Source organism: Mastomys coucha, unplaced genomic scaffold (genome assembly GCF_008632895.1).
Source record: "Mastomys coucha isolate ucsf_1 unplaced genomic scaffold, UCSF_Mcou_1 pScaffold16, whole genome shotgun sequence".
NCBI lineage: Eukaryota > Metazoa > Chordata > Mammalia > Rodentia > Muridae > Mastomys > Mastomys coucha.
In genome coordinates, this window is record NW_022196898.1 from 55760324 (window position 1) to 55785477 (window position 25154).

General features: G+C 42.2%; 2 protein-coding genes across 4 annotated transcripts in view; one reads left to right on the forward strand and one right to left on the reverse strand.

Annotated features, from left to right (window-relative positions):
• The window catches only part of Ahcyl1 (adenosylhomocysteinase like 1), a 33982-nt gene extending 21490 nt beyond the window's left edge, over nt 1-12492 (reverse strand). Inside the window, exon 1 of one of the 2 annotated variants that reach the window (XM_031375143.1) lies at nt 12004-12492. In XM_031375143.1, coding sequence (XP_031231003.1) covers nt 12004-12123 — 120 coding nt within the window. In that variant the 5' untranslated portion in view covers nt 12124-12492. Of the gene's footprint in view, nt 1-11635 lie in introns of both variants that reach the window. The other variant, XM_031375144.1, reaches the window with a different exon arrangement.
• Nucleotides 12377-25154, forward strand: part of Eps8l3 (EPS8 like 3) — a 201485-nt gene continuing 188707 nt past the window's right edge. For both annotated transcript variants that reach the window (XR_004119762.1, XM_031375138.1), the window contains exon 1: nt 12377-12568. Coding sequence is in view for 1 of the 2 variants with exons in the window: in XM_031375138.1 (XP_031230998.1) it covers nt 12555-12568 (14 nt within the window). In the remaining variant the exon portion in view is untranslated. The remainder of the gene's footprint in view (nt 12569-25154) is intronic.

Genomic DNA, 25154 nt, shown 5'->3' on the forward strand with positions numbered 1-25154 from the left:
CCTAATCTTCTAAAAACCACAATTTACAACATAATGTAAAACACATTCAGACCAACTTTCCATGTCTACTTGGCCTAATTGCCTTACCCTCATATCATGCTAGCCTACTCTCTCCTAACACGCATCTACTGGTACCTCTAGATTTTAAGATAAAATTAGCACTAATGATGGTAGACTCTTGTTCCATAGAACATATGTATTACTTTAGTAATGTGTTAGAAAGGATTGTTCACCTTCCTCTCCTAGTACCACTGCTGGAGCTTTTATTTCCCCAAACTTACCATTCTTAACACAGAAAGAAAACTTCAAAAGAACAGTATAATAAATATGTATATACTCTTGATTTAGAATGAACCTTTGAATTTTCATGTGCTATATGATACACTCACATATATAAGTGCATGCATACTTTCATATAATATAGAGGCAAAAATAGGTACAAACATGAAAATTATAATAAATTATTCAGAATTCATCTGAGAATAAAGAATTAAGATACTCTCCTACCAAATCTCAATGGTATTATAAAATTTAAGACTAATAAGCTGGGTATATGTGATGTCTTTAATCTCAGCACTTGGCCGGCAGAGGTAGATGAATCTCTGTGGGTATGGAACCAGTCTGGTTTGGGGACCACATAATGAGTTCCAGAAGAGTCAGAGCTATATAGTGAGCCTCAAAGGTAATTTTGCATATTTAAAAACATTTTATTTTTTTACTATTGTGAATGATGTACATGTGGAAGCAGAACATGCACATGCCATAGAGCATAGTAGATATCAGAGAACCACATTAGAGAGCTGGTTTTGTGTTGTTATTGTTTGTTTTTGTCCTTTCACCTTTATGTGAGTTAGAGGGGCAGGCGAGGCTCACAGGCACATGAAGTAGTGGATAACACTGTCTCAAGCAAAGATGAAGGTGAGGACTGACACCCGTGACTGTCCTGTGACCTCCACATTCTATGCTACAGTGTATACACATGTAAACACAAAGGTACTGTTTACTGGAACCCTGCACAACCAATCTAATACATTAGCTTAGATTTCCTGTGCTAGTTGAGCTCATTTGTGTTTCTAAAGATTTTTAACATTTCATTTTTCCATTGTCTATTACATCTTACCTTGACATGTAAAATAGACATGACTAAAGCGTTACACTTGAATCCAGAGGCTTACTTCCCTCCACTCCATTTTTAGTGGCTTCTGTATGTTTTTGTGTTGGCTTTCTTCCAGTAAATACATGTTGACATTCTTGTTTTTCTTCTCTTACTTTTTCAAAAGGTATCAGGCTAAAATATTCTGCACATTCTGTCCCTCTTTGGAAGTCACTTTGTTTAGATTCATAGAGCGTGTATTAAAAATCAAGTCAGAAGACAGTTATGGTAGCACAAACCTGTGATCCTAGCTGAGGCAGGAGGATGACAAGTTCCAGGCTAGCCTACTAGCTAGCTTACTATATTCACCGTTCTCTATGCCAATGACGTGCTAAATGGCACCTTTAAGTTAAACTGGCATGTCCTACTGCAAGTTAGGTGGAGATGCTCTTTTTTAAAGAGGGAACCTTGTCAATTGCTTATAAACAGGCCTATCTGTACACTTCACACAAATGTCTGTCTACAGAAAGAAAATTTAACAGGAAGCAAACAAAGAGTGGATAGATCTAAAAAGATGCCCACTTGGTTCTCTGGCACCACTGGGCAATGTCGTAACATAACAACAGGAAGATAATTATTTAAAAGCAAATTTCTCTCCCTTGATCTGAAGTACATACAGCTTATGTGAGATTTAAAAATCAATTACATTTTAAATTCATGCATTTGTTTAGTGAGTAAGTGAATCATGCTGTGAGTCAGCTCAGCATTTGGGAAGGCTAGACTATGTCTAACTGGAGGTGAAGAAATAGAGTCTGCCAACTAGTGTGTAAGTGGCAGAACTATAAGCAGCTACCGATATGTGGCCGTCAAGTCGATGAGAACTGGTATTTTGAGCCTTGGGCTAACCAGACAGGACCTACATCACTTTTTTAAAAAAGCTGCTTCCCATAAGCTTATGGGCTCAAGCTGTCAAAACATAACAAAATAAACCGGACTTTCAGGACTCCTTGTTAACTAGGAACTATGTAGCAACCGCGATTATTTCTAAAGGAGTCAATGGGACCTTTCACAATGTATCCTATAGCTGGGTTACATGTTTTCAATTAGAAAGGATAAAGTGAAACCCCTACTGATCAGCTTGAGCTGATTTTAGATTTCATACTTCAAGTTTACATTAAAAAACTCATTATGAAATTGCTATTTTATGTGGCTTGTAAGAAGCAAGAAAGCCGAAAAGGACAGTCGGTTGTGGCTTCTCTGGAGCTGTTTTAAAACAAAAGTTACCTATCACTCCAGGTGTGTAATATGCCACCCATCTACTGTCGGGACCAGCATATTCAATTTTGGGTTTTCCTGAGCCCTGCCTTCTATTGTTTTCTAACCAGTGGTGTGTGCAGGAGCACAAAGATTAAGCTTTCTTGCTAATGCTGCATAGCAAACCAAAATAAACATTAAATTTTGTTTAAGAAGAGCTATTTTCTCAACAAGTAACACTACCAGGATATCCATAATTTAAGCAATTTTCAATTAAAAAAAAAAAAAAACTCCTGATACACAAAGAACAACCCTCACAACACAGGGAGTACTAGATTATAATTTTTATTTAAAGTTGATGAGATGAGAAGTTTAAAAGCAACATATAAAGCAACATATACTAGTATATTAAACAGTAAAATCATTAATGCCAGGCTGGTGAAATGACTCAGTGGGAAATGGTGAATGCTATCAAGTCTGACAGAGTAGAGTTCAATCCTGGGACAAATATGGTAGAGAGAACCAATTCCTGCAAACTGTCCTGACTTCTACATGAACACCTACCCACATATATACAAAGAAATAAAATTTAATAAGCAATAAAATTCAAAATACCCAGATTTCCTTGTCTTTTATACTTATATTGTCTGTCTCAAATGAATAGCTTATAGTTTACAAAACAATGTTATTTTCAAAATCTAGCATTATCTAAGGGCTGCATGCTCACAGATACAAAATCAGAATGGAGTAGCAGTTAGGGTTACATGATTTGCTTGAGGCAACTTTGACAGTGAAATGTAAAAGAGCAAAAACTAAAAACAAAAATCTCAAATAAATCACAAGTTCAGTAGCATTTCTTCTTTTGGAACTAGGTGAGAAAAGCAGTTCCTTGCTGTTTCAAGGGCCTCCTTTAATAAATTTCGTCATGTTGTGGTGACCTCCAACCATAAATTTATTTTCATTGCTACATTATAACTGTAATTTTGCTATTGTTATGAATCTTAATATCTGATATGCAGGATGGTCTTGGGCAACCCCTATAAAAGGGTTGTTGGACCCACAGGTTGAGAACTGCTTCTCTAGGGGGAGTACTTTCTGGAGAGCTGCTAGGATGTGCTTTCAGCAACAGGATGACTAGCAGTGTTCTGAACTTCTCACAAAAGATAACTGAGGAAATGGTTATGTTAACTGGCTTGATCATAGTCATTTCTTGACTGTGCACAAATAACACAGTATAACACTGTACCCTTTGAGTACATTTAATTTTGCCCATTATATCTTTAAAAAGCTGAAAAAAAATAATGAAGAAAAATAAAACCTGGAGTATTAGGTTACAGGTTGAATAAAAAACTGTAAAATTGATTTTAAAAGCCCCAGAAAGTGAGGTTTAAAGTTCCTCTGGTCATTTAAAAATATTTATACTTATTTTTCTGTGTATGAACAGATGTGGGCCTTGGATCCCTTGGAGCTGGAGTTACTGTCATTTGTGAGCTGCCTGACTTTTAGGCAATGGGAATGAGACTCTAGTCCTCTGGAAAAGCAAGGAATGAATAATACTGCTGAGCCACCATTCCAGCCAGTAAGTAAAGATAATTGGTACATGATTATATCTCCTGAGTTTTAATGCATCACTAAGCAAACCATGAAATATCCTTATGTTAACAGCAGGCTTCCTGTTTTCCCACAAGAAAGCAGTTAGAACTGGAACCAGGTAGAACCTCTTGACTTCTCTGGGGAGGAATGAAGTTCTATTAATGGGACCTGAGTCTCTATACAAAGTTAGCTTGTAACACTCTTATAATACCCCTTATTTGGCAGTTTTTCAGTATGGGCATGGAAAGTTCTCAAAACCTTAAATAATAATCCTCTAAGAACTTCCTTCAAGTAAAGGAATATTTGGGCTGTGGCGATCCTAAGGTCAGCTTAGGATCCAGCCTCAACTGGACACATCCACCTACTGATTTTTTTCAGTACCCCAAAGGAGTTCCACCCTTGCTTCTGCTACTCTCATCCTGAGGAAGGCCTGGCCATTCTTTCACATCAAACACCAGAGCCATATGAACACTGGCTTTAGCTGGTAACATGGCTCATCAGCTTAATCAACTTTCTAAGTTCTGTCTTTTCCTCTCTAGCACATGCTTCTGATGTATTTTTGTTGTTGTTGTTGCTTTTGTTTTTGGAGACAGGGTTTCTCTGTGTAGCCCTGGCTGTCCTGGAACTCACTCTGTAGATCAGGCTGGCCTCCAACTCAGAAATCTGCTTGCCTCTGCCTCCCAAGTGCTGAGATTAAAGGCATGTGCCACCACCATCCGGCCCAATCTATTCTTTAGTTAAATCTGTAACTCTTCAATGATTAACTATACCAAACTCTGCTTTTCTTCTGAAGTCAGAATTTTACCAAAATGTTTCTCAAAATCTTTAAAATACTATTATTTTCAGTCTAAGAGTTTATAATATAAACTAATAAGTTTAAGCTCTCATATTCTGACTTGACTATCCAGAAACCAGAGGTAAGGGTATTTATAATGTAGTAGAATTATACTTAGCATTTCAAAAAGAATTTAGACTCAAGAAATGGTACCGGCTTGGAGAGGCCTGGTGTTCCCTATTTTTCCTATAGATACCCTCCAGCACTTTTACGTAGATGGCCTTCCTGTTTTGATAAAGACTGTTTAGGAGATAAAGTCCAAAGAACACAGCTCAGGGCTTTCTTTGACCCTAACACATCCTTAATTCTAGATAAGCAATCATTCCAGGTGCTTAGGTAGGCTTCAGGTTAACAAATTTACCTTCTATTTAGGTGTTTTATTATTCTGGTTTTTTCTTTTTTCATTTTTTCTCTCTCTCTGGATTATGAACACAGCTCTAAGAGTCTCCAATGGGTAAGGGAGCCTGTAGTCATTTAAATGGCCTAAATAATCTCACGGGAATCTAAGCTCTATAGGACACATCTGCAGTCGTGTCTAGCACAGGCCCTATGATAGGAGTTACTCAGCCTTGACTTGACAGGCTCCATGACTTCTGCTCCAGATTTACTCTAACATGTGAGAAAAAAAAAAGTAGTAGTAGGTAATTTCTCTGATCCCCCCCACATGGGGTGGAAGATTTCTTCCTTGAGAAATAGGTGCCTTCATAGATAGTGGCTGCACTCCTACCCCAATATCTAACTTCAAAATAATTACCGCCTCTTTGGTCATTCAAAATGCCAACCCATTCTCCACCAGCTGCCCTACCTTCAAGTTCTCTCCTACTGTGAATAAGTATGTCTAATTTAGAGCCCAGATAATAAATAGTCTGGAAAAACTCCCTTTGTGACAAATATCTTTCATACCCCAACCTCATGAAAGGTACTGATTTAACAAGGAGGACCTGAAAAAGCAAACAATTACACTGAATTTGCCAGGCTTTTGACAAAGCACCTCAAAAATGCAGGAAATAAATGGGTTAAATATGCTTTGCTCTGAATTAAAACAAGGGAAAGGAAGTGGAGAAGCTACTTTTAATACCAACTATACCTGTCAGTACAGACCATGCATATGATGGATCCATAAAGGGTTAGGAGAACATGAGAGTTATCGAAACAAGACAGAATGGTTTTTTGTTTATTTATTTTTAAACATAGTTTAGTTTAAATTTGTAAAAACTCGCAATATGCTCTCATTCCAATCATGCCCAGCTTTCAGCTAATCCCCTCTCTATGGAATCAGAAAAGAATGTGCATAATTATGAATCCCATATTCCCCAAATAGAACAGGTTCTAATTCTTGAATGCAAGGGTTAAGATTAGTTTCATCAATCACTCATTCTCAATTACAAACCAGCACACAAGGGACTTCTCAATACAAGTGTTTTCCATGTGCCCTTTAGAACCTGGAAGCATCCTTTACCCCACTTACGCTAAGAACCAAGTCTTTGTCAACCTTGATTTACTCCCAACTGGCTAAGAACAGAAACCACCTCCAGAGTAATGTTTCCTCCTGGGAAATACTGGAGAAGGGGTGTAGTGAGGTCAGCCCCTCCAGGATTTGTTTTTCCTTGGACTTAGCCTACAGCTTATTACAGTGAGAACATGATGTCCCCAATCAACTTAGTCTCTTTCTGTTACAACCCTGAAGCAAACAGATTCTACAGCAGCTACAAGGCTGTTACCAAGGCCACTGTATTGATTAGTGTAATTAAGATTCACAATTCATCAAGTCCAGTACAACAAGCCAGCTGGGTCACTCTTTTCATAACGAGCCAACACTGGGAATCTTCCTGTCTTGCTTGCTAAGAAGTCTGGTACTGACACTGGCACTAAAAACTCAAGTACTGAATTAGAAGCTGGAACCACCTGTACACGAACAGGAAACTGAATCTGTTACCAGAGTAACAGAGCATGTATCTGCCATCCTTATAAAGCACTTATTTCACTTTCCAAAACAGGGAATTTTGAAAGTCTCCCTTTTCCCCAAATCTTGGCAAAGTCACACATTTTACGAAAACATCACAAAATTTAGTGCCAACTAGAACCAGGAGCTCATGGTTAGGACAGCACTGACCCATTCCCAGAAGACTAATTCTAAAGGTGTGTTTCAAGGACAAGTGTACATCAGACTGTTGGATGTCAAGTTCAGCTTCTGGTTCAGCTGAATGGACACCCAGCATTATACAGTATGAAAGATGGGAAACTGCTAAGCATTGCTAGCATGCTGTTAACATTGTCAGAGCCCTAACATACATTCCAACTTTTCATTATTCCTCAAACTGGGGACCAAGTTTCTTAACTCCAAGATACCAGTTTCAACTTTGAGCAGAGGGTCTCCAGTGCTTAAATGTTTGCTCCAACAGTGAGAATTTCAAATTGCATCCCTCATTACATGTATGGCTAGCTCTAAGCTGACTGCTTTATGTCGCCATACTACTAAGCTAATGAGGAGGCCATGTAGTATGTATTCTTTCTCTTCCCTTACCTTCCATTTCCTGCATTAGAAAGAGAGCTATTAAATGAGTGGAAACTCTCCTTATGTTCTCTCCTGTGGTCCCTAGTTACTGCCTCATCCATCCATAAGGGAGGTATAAGGTATAACAGCTCTGGCAATAAAAAAAGGAAAGCAAATCAGTCACTACATGAGTGGAACTTAGTTTCTCCTGGGGACAATCACTTCACGGTATTTGATTCAATAAACACTCATCAACGGTACTATGTGTCAGACCTTATATGTCTAAAACAGTCCTTGACTTCAATAAGCTCTATCTAGAGAAATCAAATGGTAAAGTTCATATTTTATCAGTTCAGTATTAAGAATAGTTTGAAAAGTACAGTTTCCTATGAAGAGAAATAGAGCTGAGAAAGTACTTACTACAGCTGCTCTAAGTCTGGTTTCTGTGTATGAAAGTTTCTGAGTTATATTCTCAAGGCAATAATGAGACCCAAAGAGGAGGGTAACAATACCCCAGCCCCAGCTTTATTCCAAACCTCAAAGACAAAGTGCAAACTCGAAACATTTTTTTTTTTTAAAGCAGAATCTAGATCTGTAAAGAAATGAGATACTATGCTTATTTTTTTTTTTTACTTATTTATTTTATGTATATGAATACTCTGTCTCCATGTATAGCTACACGCCAGAAGAGGGCATCAGATCACATTATAGATTGTCTTGAACCACCATATGCTGGGAATTGAACTCAGGACCTCTGGAACAGGGGTCAGGGTTCTTAACAGCTGAGCCATCTTTCCAGCCTCTCAAGAAAGGTTTTAAAGTCAGGATCTATGAAAAAGTTCCAGGCAGCCCTATTACACCCTCTGGAAGTAAATATGTATTTTTGTGCTCATCTGAATTTTCCTAAGGACAGAAACTATGATTTCATGAAATTCTTCAAAGATTAAGGCTCAAAAGATTAAGAACCGTTGTGCACACTCTCTAATGCAGCAACTACCAAAGACATTTCCTCAGACAGGCTAAAATGAGGCTGGTTCTAATTCTCTGCCTTCTACACATACTCTGTAGTCACCTCTTCTAGACTTAGAAAAATTGATGAGGGTTTACATTTTAAAAATTCAAAATAAACATCTCCATCTTCAAGATAGCATTAACAGTTTGATTAAATGGCAACAAAGCAGTGAAAGGACTACACAGAACCTAGGCTAAATGTTTAACATGTCAGGAATTCACAGAAAGGGTAATATTCTAAGAGGTATTTAGAGAAACGTGTCCATCAAAGGAGATTTCATCAATAAATTAGAGATTGGGGCTTATTTATGGAAAACCAACAATCTAACACAATGTCAATTTCTGAAGCTCCAAAGACAGTTACTGTCTGTACCACAAAATGTACTGGATTTGTTTTGAATAACTGCCAACATGAAAGAGGGTTCTCCTTCAGTTGTGGTACAATGTACACTTCTCCTTACTACTAAAGGAGTCCTTCTCACCTCAAGCTTTCCTGACTATCCTACCTGAAACCACTTGTTATACCACAGCAATCAGTGTGGTCCCATGAAAACTGCCTTTATAATTCTGGGTCAGGAAAAAATGTCTTCCATTATTTCTCATGTCTACTAAGAGACAAGACTATGATTCTTTCCATGTTCTTCTGGATGTTAGGATGTTTTATGGAGTTGCTTATGATAATCTGTATTACTAATTATCTTAGCCTTCAAAGATAACAATACGTTCCCATTACTTCTTAAGTTTTGTCTTAATTAATGTCTTAATTGGCATTCATGACTTCCTACAAGTTACAACAAATGCTCACTGGACAGGAACAGGGTCAGCAAGATGCTCAGCAGCAGGGAAAAACATTTGCTGCCAAGACTGACAACCTGAGTTTGATTCCCTGGGCCCATAAGATAGGAGAGAATAGACTCATGTAAATTATCCTGACTCCTCCATGCACACATGTCCTCCCTCCATAAATTAATATATTTAAATATTTTAAGGAGGGAATAAAATATACTTTAAAAAATTACTGTTGCTATCTTAACTTCCAAATATATCTAGCGTCAGTCAACTGTTCCAAACAACAGACATTTATTAGGCAAATGCAGAAACTGAGGCACTTGAGTTACTCACTTAGGGGGATACCAATTAATAGTTGGCTTCTTGACTGCCAAATATTCATGTCTTGAATCAAATGAACAAGCCCTGTAATATCCATAGCACTGGAGTAGACAAACATCCAAGAATACAAAACTGGGTATCATTATAGTTACAGAATAAGACATGCTTTTGCTTGAATGGGCATATAATATACTGTACCTCAAAGAAAGTAAATAATAATTAAAAACTGGCAAGAAAAGCATTAGAAGCTGACCTGATTGAGAAGCATTAAGTCACCTATGGCCCCAGGAATGTCCTCAATTCCAGAGGGAGCTCAGGAATGGGAACAATTCAAAGATTACCTGGTTTAGGGTCAAGCTGGGATCCTTTTGGATGATGGAAGACATCATTTTAAAGAGACCTTTTCCTCACACTATTCAGTACCATGCCACCTGCACCCTCACCTTTTCCATACTTTATCACATTATCACCACATGGAAGAGGTTCAAAAGTGACCTAAGTCATAATGTCTAGGAGCTGAAATTCTGAGAGGGAATTCAAAAAAACTAAAACCAGATTACCCAGAATTTACTCTATGACCTTGACTAGTCCTTAACTGGTCCATTAACAAAATAAATGCTTCTTATCACCATCATTAAGGGAAGGTACTTAGTCATCATAATGCATTTTAATACAAGTACAACGTACATACCACACAATAAAGCTCAAAGAACAAGATTAATAACATGAGGACACATTCACCAGCAAATGGAAATTTACAGCAGGGTCTCCCACATGCCTTGCAAAGGCTTGTTTATTCTAGCTAATGGAATGAGTCTCTAAAGTCATTAGCACTTGGCTTCGCAATAATGCTCATTTGTGACATTCCTCTCAGAAAGAGTTAAGAAAAGGGACGGTTACTGCTGTTGGCATTCAGCGCCTCAGCTACTGGCTAGCCAGACTGGCAATTAGCAATTGAGGGCTATATGCAAGGTACAGAGCTAGGCTCCACAGATACAAAGGTAAACAAGAGTCCTTGCCTCTAGGAGTTCACAATGTCTAATACAGATGTTGGCTTACCAATATTGACTTGCAAGAATATAGTTATTACTCAAAGAAAAAAAAAAGGAACAATAAAAATGACCAATACTCTCTTGGAGTACCTAGACAAAAGAAGATGGGCTATGGCAAGAGATAAGAGTCAGGGGGATTAGTTTATCAGGGTTTCCAACTCTTTCCCTTAACTCATCTGAGGTACTGCACATAGGCGTTTTACTTGTAAGAACTCTAACTTTGTATTCAAATAGTGCAGATTGCAAAAGGTCACTTCTCCAACAAAGCAGCCAGGGGAATGAGAGCACTAAAAATGAGGTCAACTGGATCTCTTAAGATAGACCTACCTTCTAGAAACCTTTTAAAGGTGTCATTGGTAACAATCTCAATTTTTTGAGAAAAACGGAGCTAAAGAACACAGCCATGACTTCTTTTGTCGAGACCAGTCAATTAGTTTCTTGGAGGAAAATAAATAAAGCGCTCTCAGGCACTGAGAGCAGCTTAACTAGTTCAGGTGCAGGAACCTTGGGGATTAACTATCTCTGCGAACCTTGCTCTGCTGAATTCATACCATCCTTGAACCCCACAAATACCCTAGGCAGGATTAATTTTGAAATGACTTTATTTCAGAAAGGTCACCTCTTCGCAAAGGTTCTTTGGTCTACTGCTAACTGGATACCAGGTTAGAGGAAGGTCAGAAAATTGTTCCACAGAAAGCACTGGGCATCCCGATCCCACCACTGAGAGAGCTAGTTAGACTCAGGCCTCCATAGATCACCTTTTCCAAGAGCAATAGAAGGATGTCCTTCGAGCTCAACCCCCCAGCACAATAGGCTGAACTTGTAAGTGCAGTAAAGAATGAGCAATCATTTCTTCCCACCCACCTCTCCAACCCACCCAAGCTTCCTTCTGGAGGGATGTCTAAGTGATCTATTCACATGACTGGGAGCAACTTGCATCCATGACAGTGTCTACTGTCACTAATCTCTAAATTTTCCTTTCTCACATACTTCCTAGCAAGTGGAAGACTGCAAGGCGATTATCATTTTGCCTTTCAATCTCTTGCTGCTTTTAGAAACCTTCAGCTGCATAAACCAGTTCATACAGTTCTTTCCTCTTGCCTCTAAGCTATCACGCAGTTGTTGGTCAAGCGGCCAATGCTCCCCCAAGAGATGCCTTGTTTAACAAGCGCTACCTGATTTCCCCCACTCACCTGAGGGGAAATTTCCTGCACACCCTCATCCCCTGGACAGTCACAGGGGTCAGCTGAGTCGTTCACCCCCTCCCAATCTCGTCTTCAAGGCCCTCCATCCAGGAAAAGTCAGTCGTGAATTTAAGGCCTGGCCCTGTCGGGCTTCAGAAAGATCCAGGACTCCGGCCGAGGGACAAAGAAAAGCGAGGTCAGGGCGGCCTCTTTGGCTCCAGATAGGCCCATCGCCGCTCACCGGCCACCCCCTACATCGTGTCAGTGGTCCTGACACCCCAGACCCTAGCCCCAAGTCCCGAACTACCCGAGTCCGGGCCCGGGGCTTGCTCGCGCCCCTTCCGCGAGGGCCCTCGCCGCCACCCAGAGCCCCGCACCTTCTTGGGAGCCTTGGTGACCGTGGCCATGAAGGAGTACTTCTCGGCGTCCTCGATCTCCTTGGCCTGTTTCAGCTCCTCCCCGACACCGGGCAGCGGCATCGCGTCAGGCATCGACATCCCCCGGCCGGCCCGGCCCGCGGCTAACCCGCCGCCCCCGCCTCTTTCCCTCACGGGCGCCCGCCCGTCCGCGAGGCGCCCTCGGCCACGCGCTCGCCCGCCTTCCCGCCAGGCCCCGCGCCGAGCTGCTTGGGCTTTGGAAGGGCTGTGACCGGCGCGCCTCGTTAGCTCCGCGACCCAAGACGACCGGACAGGGACGGCGGCCACAGAAGAACCAGAAGCAACAGCACGCAGCTCCGACCTGCCCGCGCAGCCACCTCCGCCACACGCAAGCACGCACGCAAAGTAAGGGTAGAGGGCGGAGACGCCACATCAAGTACTGGCAGCCCCCAGGAGGGCGGGGAAAGAGGAGGGGAGAAATGGCGCGCTCTGCTGAAGTCACCACGCTGGGCCGGGCCACAGGAACCGCCCCTCCTTTCTGATCCCGGGAGATGAGCTTCCCAGGGTGAGTAGTTGTACCTTGTCTGCCGCCAGGTGGTGCCATCAGCCCTTTTGAGCTGTGTGTGGTTCCTATATAGATGCCACAAGATGAAAGGTCTTTGGACTACCAATTCCCCAGGAGACTTCAGGATGGGGAGGTGGCAGAGCGTCGGGGATCGGGAAGATGGCGTATCAAGAGCGATGCTTGGGAGCGTAAGCTAGAATCTCACCGGACACATTTTACGGCCTATACTTGGGAAAATTCAGTGTTAGAGACAGCCTACTCACTCACGCCCCACACCCTGAGCCCTTTGGACCAGAAGCCCATTTCCAGGGGACAGTGTTTGCTTTTATACTTCACAGGGGGCAGAACAAGCTGAGAGCGGTCTGGTTTCTACACAACCCGTTACGACCTCCATCACCATCTCCTACTGGGCCTTGTCTGTTTACAAGACCTTCAGGCTGCAGTGCCGATGTGAAGAGGTCATTAAGATAAGGTTGATGGGTGGGTCAGAGGGCAGAGAACAGGACAGATTGAGAAAAAGCACCGGCCAAATTGGTTCTCCTGCTCCATGCTCCCCCTGCCAGCTCCACACACACTGAGTGTGCAAGAGCAGGGTGTTCAGTTTGGACTTGCACAGTTTCTGGATTCTACTGTGTACGGTCCCCGTATCATGGCCCTAGGATGGTAGAGGTACATTTGGCATATTTATGTTTTCCAAGAACTCATTCATTTGGGAAGGGAAAGCCTATTTGTAAGCGGAGGTCAACTGAGGTATCTTATCCTTTGAAAGTCATTCAAATGACATTGGCTCCAATTCCTATGTCCTGTGGAAAGTACAATGTTGTCCCCAGGATTTCTGCGAATTACTGAGGGAACTTAGGTTTTCATGGTCATCTCTGGCTCTAGTTTGCTGCCTCATCTGAAACTGTATTCACTATTCCACTCTTAATGACTGTTTCTTTAGCTCTTGTAGTCACACCAGCCCCTTTCTCTTTCCAACTCACTCCTAAACCACAAAAATGAGCCTATAACATGTAGCAGAACTTTTAATGAAAGTTTGTTGGTCACAGGGGAGAGGTTACATCACCTAGCAAACAATCTTCAATTACATTTCTGAAGTGTTCTGAAAAGAGATTTCAGCCATCTCACCATTGGGATTTCTCAGTGACCACAGTCTCCCTCAAAGGTCTCTAGTACACGACTCATCTAGCTGTCTCCTGTGACTCCTTTTTCATTCTTTGCTTTATTTACCCTTCTCTCTTGGGTGGACTCTGAGAAGCCAGATTCTTCTCCACTATGCTGAGAGTAAGTCTTCCTGAGAACCTTTCTGCTAAATTCCTAAGTCCATTCTTTTATATCCAGCACCTCACTGGGTTGTGGGTTGTTTGTGATAGGGTCTCAGTATGTAAACCAGACTGGCCTTGATCTCTTATCCTGTGCCACCATTCCTGACCTTACCAGGTTTTAAAGACTCAACTTTATCAAGAAAAAAGTGGTCTTAAAAGACACTAGCCCTACCCCAATATTGATTTGTGCTCAAGGTTGGGAGAGATGTGAAATGGTTATTTCTGGAACCACTGAATTCTTCCTATGGATGTTTGAATCCTATGCCTGTGGATGTTTGAAGAGGGTTGTTAAAGTACCTAGAAGGATCACTGCATCTTAAAATGTTAGTATTCTCTCATGTGCCCACTGTTCAGAGCAGTCAGACTTCTTTCCTTTGGAATTCTATGGCCACAGGGGCCAGAGAGATGAAACCAGAGCACTAAGCTCATCCTTCCAGGGCCAGGCAGGCTCCTTTCTCCTTAGAGTTGGGGCCTGGAAACCTCAACTGACCCACTCAGAAGCCTTCGTCTTTTTTGTTTTGTCTAAACTATTATTGGAACCCCAATTCAGCTGAGTTTTTAGAAATCAGTGAAGAAACTCAAAGTCTCCTGAATTAAAAAAAAAAAAATGTCTCTTCAGACAAATTATTTTTAACATGCACTAGTGTGTCTATACTTTGGATTTGATTTTTCTTTAAAACAATTTTTCTTCAGGTGCTTTGTACTTTCTCTATGCATTTTGGCCTCTAGGCTGTGAGCTTCCTGGAGATTGAAGAGTACATCTCCTATGCTCCTTCAGAGTCAGGAAACAGAGCATTGTCCACAGGACCAGACCTAGAGGGAACCCAACTTTATTGAGTGGCTTAGGTTAAGATGGAGCCCAGCAAGTGATCCTCTTACCAGTGTGCCTCACTGGACAGGAGGCTGATGATTCGCTCTTAGGAGAGGTGGACAAGGATGCTTAGTCTGAAGGTGGAAAGGGTACCCCTGTGATGCTAGAGAGGCAATAGGCCTCTGTGAAGGAATCGAGCCCAAGATCATGGTGTTGATGAAAACCAGCCTCTGTAGAAGGCCATGGTGACCACCAGGCTCCCCAAGTGGAGCCTGGAATTCAAAGTCTTTACCCAGCCGGGGAGTGTGACAGCATAGCCTCTGTGAGAAACACCGAATGCTGCCTGCTTCAAGACAATCCCAAGACAGTCTCACATGGTCCAACTGGAAACTGCCAGTTCTGGATGCCAAGAAATGGCTTGCCTTTGCCTGTCCCCTCACCTGACACTACCTCTACTAGCAAGCAGGTTAACTTCTCAGGACACCACAAAGGCACCCAAACTAGAGAAGCATCTCTGGGCCAATGTTTGTGAAAAGGAGGGAGCTAGGGATAATGCTGCTTGTTGTATGTGGTGGTAGAAAGTTTTCCAAAGGTCTGAAGATTGGAGAGAATCTTGCCCTAAAAAGGAGTGGCTGAAGGACAAAGGTGAATCAGAAGATCACGTGACTAAAAGTGTAATAGTATTGTAATGTCTCACCTGGACTTGTTATGATTAGTTAAACATACTTTTTTTGTGGGGGACGGTTTTCAAGACAGGGTTTCTCTGTATAGCCCTGGCTGTCCTGGAACTCACTCTTTAGACCAGGCTGGCCTCGAATTTAGAAATCTGTCTGCCTCTGCCTTCTAAGTGCTGGGATTAAAGGCGTGTGCCACCACCGCCCGGCTAGCCAAACATACTTAGTCTACCCCAAAATTAATTTTATTCTTTATTTATAAAACAAGGTCATACAGTGCATAATGATTTGGCCAATGCCAGATGCTATACAACAGTGGTTCCATGGGGTTATTATGGAGTCGCACATGGGAGCACATACCTGTAGTCCAAATAGGCAGGAGGATCAGCAAGTCTTCAAGACCAGTCTGAGCTACAGTGAGTCTGAGGCTAGCCTGGGATATGTAGTGAGACCCTGTCTCAACAAGGACAATACCACCAAAACTTTCCTGGTTGGATTTATGTCAACTTAACACAAGCTGGAGTTATCTGGGCACGGAACCTCAACTGAGAAAATGCCTCCATCAGACTGTCTGTAGACATGTCTGTAGGAGAATTTTCTTGACTGATGGTTGATGTGGGGGGCCTAGCCCAATGTAGGCAGTCGCATAACTAAGCAGGTGGTTCTGGGTGATGAAAGAACCCAAGCTGAGCAAGTAAGGGGGAACAAGCCAGGAAGCAGCCCTCTATAGCCTGTGCTTCAGTTCTTGCTCCTAGGCTGCTTTATAATGATTTATATGTTTTATAAGGGTTCTGCCTTGAGTTGCTTTTTAATGGGCTGCGACCAGGACATGATAAGCTGGAATCCTTTCCTCTGCAAATTACCTTTTGGTCATGTTCTTTATTACAACAATAGAAAGCAGACTGAGACTAAAATAAAAGACAAAGATTTCAATGGTTTCAAAATATTCCTATAATCCTGGACAAAGCTATTGTAGTGTTTCAGCACTACACATTCCTCAAAGGTTCATGGTGGTGCTGATATAAACATACCTTTTGATATGTTTAAGTTTTAAAAGTATTTACCATTGTACTATAGCCACTTGCAGTATATGTATAGCCAGATGTAATGGGTGTACTATATAAATTGTATATCGGGCTATATGACCTACAATCCATGAAGGTATACTGTACAGTGTTCACAGTGTTTAACCTGTCCAGTAACACAATTAAGGATTAAGTTCCATCACTGTATTGAATGCTTGAGATACACTAGAAACAGTGCTAGATGTGGCTGGGCACAGGTTCTGTGGGTCTTAGCAGACGAACAGAAGGGGCTTCACAGAAGGAGTTGCTACATGTGCTGTCTTGATAGTAAACAGTTGGCTAAGGTTGAGAACAGAATCCAGGCTGAAGCCAAAGTCTTAGGAATGACAGGACAATTGAGACAGCTTGGCATGCCATGGGAACTGTCACTTTTTTAGTGTGTTTAGGGAATAAAGGTACAGAGTAAAGGCTGAAGCTAGAGACAGATCCAATACTGCCTGTTGCACCATGCTGGGTAGTGCTGGTAATCACCAATTTAGAGAGCAAAGGAGGAAAAGCGAGCCTTCTTGGAGAGGCTGATGAGATATGGGATCAGCTTGAAACGTGTTGAGTTTAGCATGTACGTGGAGAATGCTGTTCCTGAGTCTTAGGGAAGTCTTGTTTGTGCCTCTGTACTCCCATCTAGCCTGGTACCTTACCTAAGAGAGACTATACTTGTTCTGTAGGCCTTTTTCCTCTTGTCAGCAGGCCTCACTTTAAGGGCCTGTGGTGGTTTGAATATGCTTGGCCCATCGGGAGTGGTACTGTTAGGAGGTGTGGCCTTGTTGGAGGCAGTGTGTCACCATAGGGGTGAACTTTGGGTCCCCGCCCACTGCAGAAGAATCAGTCTTCCCCTGGATGCAGTAGAACTCTCAGCTTCTCCTACACCATGCCTGCCTGGACATGGCCATGATTCTTGCCTTCATGATAATGGACTGAACCTCTGTAAGCCATCCCCAATTAAATGTTGTCTTATAAGAGTTGCCTTGGTCATGGAGTCTCTTCACAGAAATGGAAACCTTAGCTAAGTCAGGGCCCCATAATCGTAGTGATGTGAGCTGTGGACAGCACTAGGAAGAGGAAAGCCCTCATCCTCTTTCTGCCCTGGTTGTTGCACAGCTCTTCCATTTCAGAAACTCTAGCAGGAATTCTTCCTCCTCCACAGCTCCCTCCCTGCTTACTGAGATAATCACATTTGCCACATGCGTTAGGAAATTGTTATTACTAGTTATTATTTGAACATTATAGAGAAAGCTTAAAAAAGAAAATCTTTCATCCATACTTCTCAGTTCATTCTGCTTCTTATTAATTTGTAAATGCTCATTTGCACACCTGTGTATGGTAAGTGCCTGCCATTGTGGGTTCTGCTCTGCTCAAATTACAGTATTTCAAAAACATATTCCGGTGCACAGAGATGCTTCACATACTTGCCATTATTTATGATATTCCGGTGCACAGAGATGCTTCACATACTTGCCATTATTTATGTTGCTCAGACATTTCATCATTCACCTTAAGAGTTTAGCAGTTTTGCTTTGTTTCTGTTATTGGGCATTTGGAGTTGTTTCCAACTCACTGCAATTGAATTTTGTATTTGGGAGTGAGGAGGAGTGGGTGTGATTGGCTTTCAAGCAAAACAGACTAAGTTGGGTCACAACACAGAGAAAAGGAACAAAATGTAAATGGCAGAGAGCCTTGTTCCTGCCAATAGTGATAGTTTATCTGAAGGTACTGGATTAAGAACCTCTTTGCCTTAGGGCATCTGAGATTCTGGCTGACTCTGCCTGTGTGTGTGTGTGTGTGTGTGTGTGTGTGTGTGTGTGTGTGTGTGTGTACTATGGTTCTGGGTGGGTGGAGATGAGGGCTCAGATCTTGACTATGCTCCCAACTTGGCCACAGAGATCTTAGATCTTTCTGGATCTCTTTCTCCATGTAAAACAAGATATAGCTTTCCATTTAGGGCTTGTGATGACTTAATTTAATCAGATAACAAATACAAGGGAGCTTGGAGAAAATTACAAAAAGTAATTTATTCAAACGTAAGTTACTGAGATGTAAGTCCCAGAAAAAAATAAAGGAGGTTTTAAAGGAGCTGTTTTGAGAGTTTGGAATTCTGTCTGTGTCTTGCCTTTCCGAATTACAAGAATAAGAATAGTCTGCAGCCAGAATTGGTGGTCTGTGCTCATGTAGAGCACTTGTTTGCAAGTGAATTGTGCATTTCTGATAGGGAAGACTGAAACTGCCTGCGCCCTGGTAATTGTCACTTCTCTGCTTCAATTTGGGTCTTAGCTGGCCACTGTGGATCCAACAGCCCCTGGAAACATTCCTAAACGATGGATTGGAGCAAAGATCCTGATGAACATCTTCATGTCTGAAGCTGCCACCTTTTCAAGTTAAGGCTGGACAGGCAGCCAAGGTTTGTAAACACTGGTTGTGGAATAGGCTCTGATAGTTTGTTGTGCTTCCTGCACCTTCCCCCCCTCTCTATTTCTGTGTGTGTGTGTGTGTGTGTGTGTGTGTGTGTGTGTATGTGTGTGTGTAGTTTACCATAATAGCAGAAATTGTGAAACTGCACTTGGACTTTAGCTTCTGCCTGCTAAGTCACTCTAATAATTCTTGACTTAGGACAGAAGACATGCTGGGGATCCGAGCCACAGTCCTCATTGGGCTTTAGAGTTAAGATCAGAACTTTGCCAGGAAATCTGGGTCCCCCAGTATGTTTTCAGAGAGGTCAGATTCTCTTGTCTCTCCTGCCCCATGCTAAGAACTATTTCTTAGGAGACTGGGTCAATTTCAAAGGTGGGAAGGGAACAGCAGTCTAACTCTTGAATTCAGAGATGCTTGCCCACCCTTGAAGCTCGTGTGAGTTTTCTAGAAGCTTCTGGTTTTCTACCCATAATATACTCTCTCCCAGGATGATAGTGAGTAGGCTAGCAGGGTGGGAGTGCCAGCTTGCCAGGGTCAGAGACTGTCTGTGCCTTCCACAGTCCTGAGTCCTTCACCTTCTGCCTGTTACCTATCCCTAAGACTGAAAGTAGTCCTGGGGTGGGAATAGAGAATGGTTGGTTAGACCAATAGCTACCCTGATGAGGAGACTCCAGAACATGTGTGGTGGCACATTAGTGAATGGGAAGGTTTGCTTTGCTAGAAAGGCTTAGATGCTGGATAGAATAGGGTAGGCAGAAGCCGAAATTTCCCATAGCTCAAGTAAACAGTGTCTTTTCTACCTGTAAGGACCCACCCACCACGTGGCTGGTTTCTTGGGGCCAGAGGAGAGAGTAGTTGTCTGCTGGTAGTGTGGAGTCTGCTGCTGGGTGGGAGTCAGCCTTCTTACCCTCTCTGGTGTGCAGGGCGGGCCCCATTGCATCACCCTTGGAGTCTCTGCTCCTGGCTTTGCAGCCAGCTGGGCCCCTAGAGGAGGGACTCTCCCTGTTTTTCAACAAACCATTAACCATTTCACCCTCCTAACTCTCATTATGCAAGTCTGGATTTCCAAGGTTAGCCTTCACACCTCTCTACTCTGAAGGGGACAATCCTCTTCATGCCCACAATGACAAAAGGTTCTGCCTCTGCAGCTTTTGAACAATTGCAGGCTCCATCATACCCATGCAACCCTAATCTCTTCCCTGGGAGAAGAGTTAACCTCCTTCATCCCCACCCTCATCATTTGTCCCATTCTGCAGTGGTGAGAACAGAGCTCCCAGGCCTCCAGCATGAGCTCATGCCACTTCCACACTCCAGAGTCCCGACAAAGGGTCAACAACATTTTGGGCTAAGAGCAAGTACATAGCTCAAGCCAGAGACCAGGAGCTTGAACATTGGCCTTTCACCAAAATTCCTCAAACCCTTTTCTGCAGGCCTGCTTAGGCCTTTGCCTTATTTGTAGGGTCACAGGGAAGGGATGGGTGAAGTGAGGTTCATCAAAGGTCAGAGGATCAACTTAAAGAGAGTCCTGAAGACACAGTGTCCTCTTGTTCCTGTAGGGCCTAGGCAAGGAGGTATTGAGTTGGTGGGCAGGCACTGAAGCCCAGCCTGCACTCGTGTTCAGAAGTCATATCTCCTAGTCCTAGCATTCTTTCATTGCCCCACCCATTCCGGGGCCTGAAATAGTTTGGAATTGCATCCAAGCCTAAGTCTAGATCCCAATTTTAGTTCTACATTTAGCTGATAATAACTCTCAGAACCTTGAGCTGAGTCCTCGAGGGGGGTGCACAGATAATAAGGCACAACCTCTGCCTTCAGGGAGCTTGCAAAATATATCCAGATGACTATTCACCGCTATTAGATGCCTGTTGAAGAAGAAAGATGGGTTCCCATGGGAGAAATAGAGTCAGACTTATGAAAGGGAGTTGTTTTGTTGAATCTTAAAGGATGAATTGGACTTGAAAATGCAGTGAGAGGTATCCATACTGGATGGAAGGAATAGCAAGAGTAGAAACGTAGAAGTGCCAAATTTATGATTTGTCTAGGAACAGGTCAACAACATCTGGTTTGACTGAAACACATAGGAGCTGCTTCTATCTTCTATGGACATGTGTCTATCTAGATTTTATGTAGACTGAGTACTGCCACATGGCAAAGACCTTTGGTCATCAGAACTTTACAGATGGAAAGATTGAAGGTTAGGAGGGTGAAGAAACATTCTCTGAGCTGTGAAGCACGTTTGAGAGAGAGCTAGGGCCAAACTCCGAACATCCTGCTGTTTCAGGTGTCTTGGTCCAGGGGCTTAAGCCATATGGTTGGCTGACCCAACAGACCTTGCCACTCCTTAGGGGCCAAGACGACATCAGAGGTGAACCATCAGGGACCATAGATGAACATCAAATCATAGTGTTCACTACGGCATGGCATATAGCAAGGAATAGCTTTGTGACAGTTGGCAGGAAAGAAATGATCATATTTTTTATTTTCTTGAAATTTATATAAATCTGATTCTGAACCCAGTTCACAGTTATTTAGTTATGTAGTTAGCTAGAGGTCTAATATTATTAAGGGGTCTTCCTCATGACTCATTTGATTTTTTTTAAATGTAAATTGAAGCAGAACTCCTAAGCAGGTGAATTAAAGTAGAACTGGACAGCTGGTCCTGGTTTGGAGGAGCTCAGACAGTTAATGGTTGCTCTGTGACTACCTATGGGATGCTGGTTTTTTTCTTGTCTATGGGCATGGCTTCAGCAGGTAGGCATCCCCCCTGTGGCTCTCCCTGCCCTCTGGGATCATTGGCTGATGTTGGTCCATGAGGGCAATGACAGCAGATATGACTACTGGGGTTCAGAAGCCCCGAGAGTATTTAGAACGAATGATCATACTGGGACCAGTCCAGGATCATACCAGGAAGTCAGATCAGCCTTATGTGGGTTGATTCAAGGCTTATATAATTTGGGAAGGGGACTGGAGGTAGAAACATCCAGAATGAGCAAAGGTCATGGGCTGAAGGCTTAGGGTACCAAAATGCCTCATTAACATGGGGAAGCATTGCAGGAATCTCAGGTGCTAGCTGAACAGGTTCTTATCAGGAAAAAAGGAAGTTGATCCTGTACTCTAAGGTTAGGTGACATTCTGCAGGTCGAGATTTTTGAATTCCCCAGACAAGATCAGAGAAGCAGAAGCCCTGTCAAAAAAGGGAGTCCTGCATATTTTGATGAGCCCCAGAAGGCTATCCAGTCAAGGGTAGACTTCAATCTTAATTAGCAGAGTTATCCTATACCCTCTCATCATACATGCCCTGCCCAAGTGGACAGCCACTGAAAAGTCTTCCTTTCAGTTCGTCACAGCCATCTGCACACCAACATTTGCCAACCTCTGAAAGGGGAAGGGGACCCATCTGAGTCTCAGTGTCTGACATCTGTAGTCACTGACCTTCTGCCAGGTGCTGGAAGCCACTGCCCTAGGTAGACCAACTTCCTAACTAAAAGGCTACCTCTCAACCTCTTTGACCTACCAGACTTGAAGTCCTGGCCACCCTCCTGGGAGGATGTGGGGAAAATACTTAACATTCCTTTCTGAAGAGTCCACGGCCAAGAAAACTAGATATAGCTGATTTCTCAATCAGGTTTTTCTACTGCAATAAGTGTGTAATTAATCATCTGCCTTACACTCCCAAAAGCAGAAGAAAAATTCAAGTGACTAAAAATTTGGAACAGTCATACAAAAGGCGACAGTAATTAATGACATGTGTGATAATTTTACTACCTGAAAATGTTTAACTTTTAAAAAAGTATCATGGTGTAGCCTACTTTGTGAGTAAACATAAAATTGCATGTTCATATATATATATATATATATATATATATTTAAAAACCAAGAGCTTATCTCCTCTCATGAGATTACAGCTCACATAGTTTCTCATTTTTGCTTTTATCCGTATCCTAAAAATTTCCCGCAGTGAGTGTGCATTGGCTCTGTTTGGTAAATAAAAAGCTCCACTTTAACTTTAGCTTATCTATGTATCTCTCATCCTATTGAGTATCCAGTAGTGCTCGCTATGGGCAAGTGAAGCTAACTTTCTGTCCACACCTTCCGTGTGGGGGTTTCCTCTCTTTCTGCTTTCCTTAACCAGAGGGACCAATCACAGGCTGTGCTGTTCCTTGTTACACAGTTCCTTTGGGTTTTGTTGTGGTGGTTGGAGTGGGTTTTTTGTTTGTTTGGGTTTTGTTGTTGTTGTTTTGTGAGGTAGGTTTTGAGACGAGGTCTCTTTCTATAGTTTAGGCTTGCCTTAAGCTTGTGGCAATCCTGCTTCCACCTTTCAAGTACTGGGAATATTAATTAGCATATGCCACATGCCAGGATGCATTTTGTACTTTTCTGGAGAAAAAGGAAACAGTCATGCCTGGAACTCCCTGGAACTCCTCACAGTTGTGAACTGCTTGGTCGTCTTGGCTGCCCTGATTCGTAGATTTCAGCATGGGTGTGGCAGCAACACAGAAGAAAAACAGATCAAGCCGATAATGAAGCTGTAGGGAAATGTAAGCATGTGATGCGTCAATCTCTGCAACACTAGTCATCTGGGAAGACTATTTTCACAATCAGCAAAAAAGACAGTGAGAGGACAAAAGTCTCTCCACTGAGATTGTACGACTCCATCTTGTGTTTGATTCAGAAGCAAAGCATAAAGCCATATCCAGTTCACAGACCAGCAGATGTGACCATTTCAGAACCCGGGAAACATCTTTGAGAGGTTTGCAGAATACCTATCATCAGTCGTATTTTTATACAATTGGAGTTGGAGAGTGAAAGTAATTCCACTTCAAATAGCAAATAATGCAATATTTCCATATAGAGCTCCTAGAACAAGGCCAGGAACTAGATGGTGAAAATAAAACGTTGAAAGAAAAAAAAATCATGGAAGGTCTAAAATATCATATTGGAGATTTGAAGATTCAATAGATTGCTCTCCAAGTTGAGAACTAAATTTGACATTGTTGTTTTAGTCACTATTGCTGTGAAGACAAGTCATGAGCAGGGCAACTCTTATAAAAGAAAGCATTTAATTGGGAGCTGGCATACCGTTTCAGAGGTTTAGTCCATTATCATCATGGTGTGGAGCATGGCCACACATGTGGCACTTGATGGGAAGCTGAAAGCTACAACCTGATCTACAGGCCTCAGGAAGAGAGAGAACCAGACCTGGCTTGGACTTCTGAAACCTGAAAGCCTATCTCCAGTGATACACTTCCTCCAATAAGGCCACACCTACTCTAGCAAGGCCACACTTTCTAGTCCTTCTCAGATGGTGCCACTTCCTAATACTAAACATTCAAATATATGAGCCTATGGGGGACATTCTTACTCAAACCACTACAGTGGTTTCAATCAAAAGTCTTTAAAAGACCCATTCAACCTAAAATGTATGCAGATGCACAGAAGATTGAGAATAGCTGTTTTCTGTCTGTCTCGAGGCCAACCCCAGACCCAAATCTACCAACCAGACCAAAGAGTTTGGTTCCCAGCACCCAAATGGCAGCTTACAACCATTTGTAAGTTCAATTCTAGGGATTTTAAAGCCTCCTCTGGCCTACACATGTGCACATAAATGCACAGAGGCACACACACATACCAATAGATACATCCTTTTATAAAAAGAATATGTGAAGAATTCTCAAAATCAGACAATAAGAAAGCAAACAATCCCATCAAAACTGACTCAGAAGTAAGCAGACAGCTTACAAAAGAGTATATGAACAACAAAGATATTCAACATCATTAGTCATGAGGAAAACACGGATTTAAACCTTGATGAGATAACAACACAAATACTAGAATGACTGAAATGAAATGCCAAACCATGCCAATCATGCACTTGTATGCTGAGCCCTCACACTGCTACTGGGAATGCAAAAATGGCCCAGCCACTGGATACACTGGGCAACTTTTTCTTAAACAAAACACACAATTCAATATGACCTAGCAATTGCATTTGCAGGACTATTCCAGACAAATGAAAATTTATATGTATACCAAAACCTGTACAGGACTATAACAGAAGGCAGGAAGGAATCCCAGAGTGATGACTATGCAGTGATTATGATGGTTACACAAATCTCCTAATTATACATATGCACATCAATTCAACTTAATACTAAATTTAAAATGAGATTCACTTCCAGAGCTACTTTTGTGTCAACAACAACAACAAAAAAATGGAACAGGAGCAGGTGAGATGGCTTAGTGGGTAAGAGCACTTGCTGCCAAGCCTGGCAACCTGATTTTAAT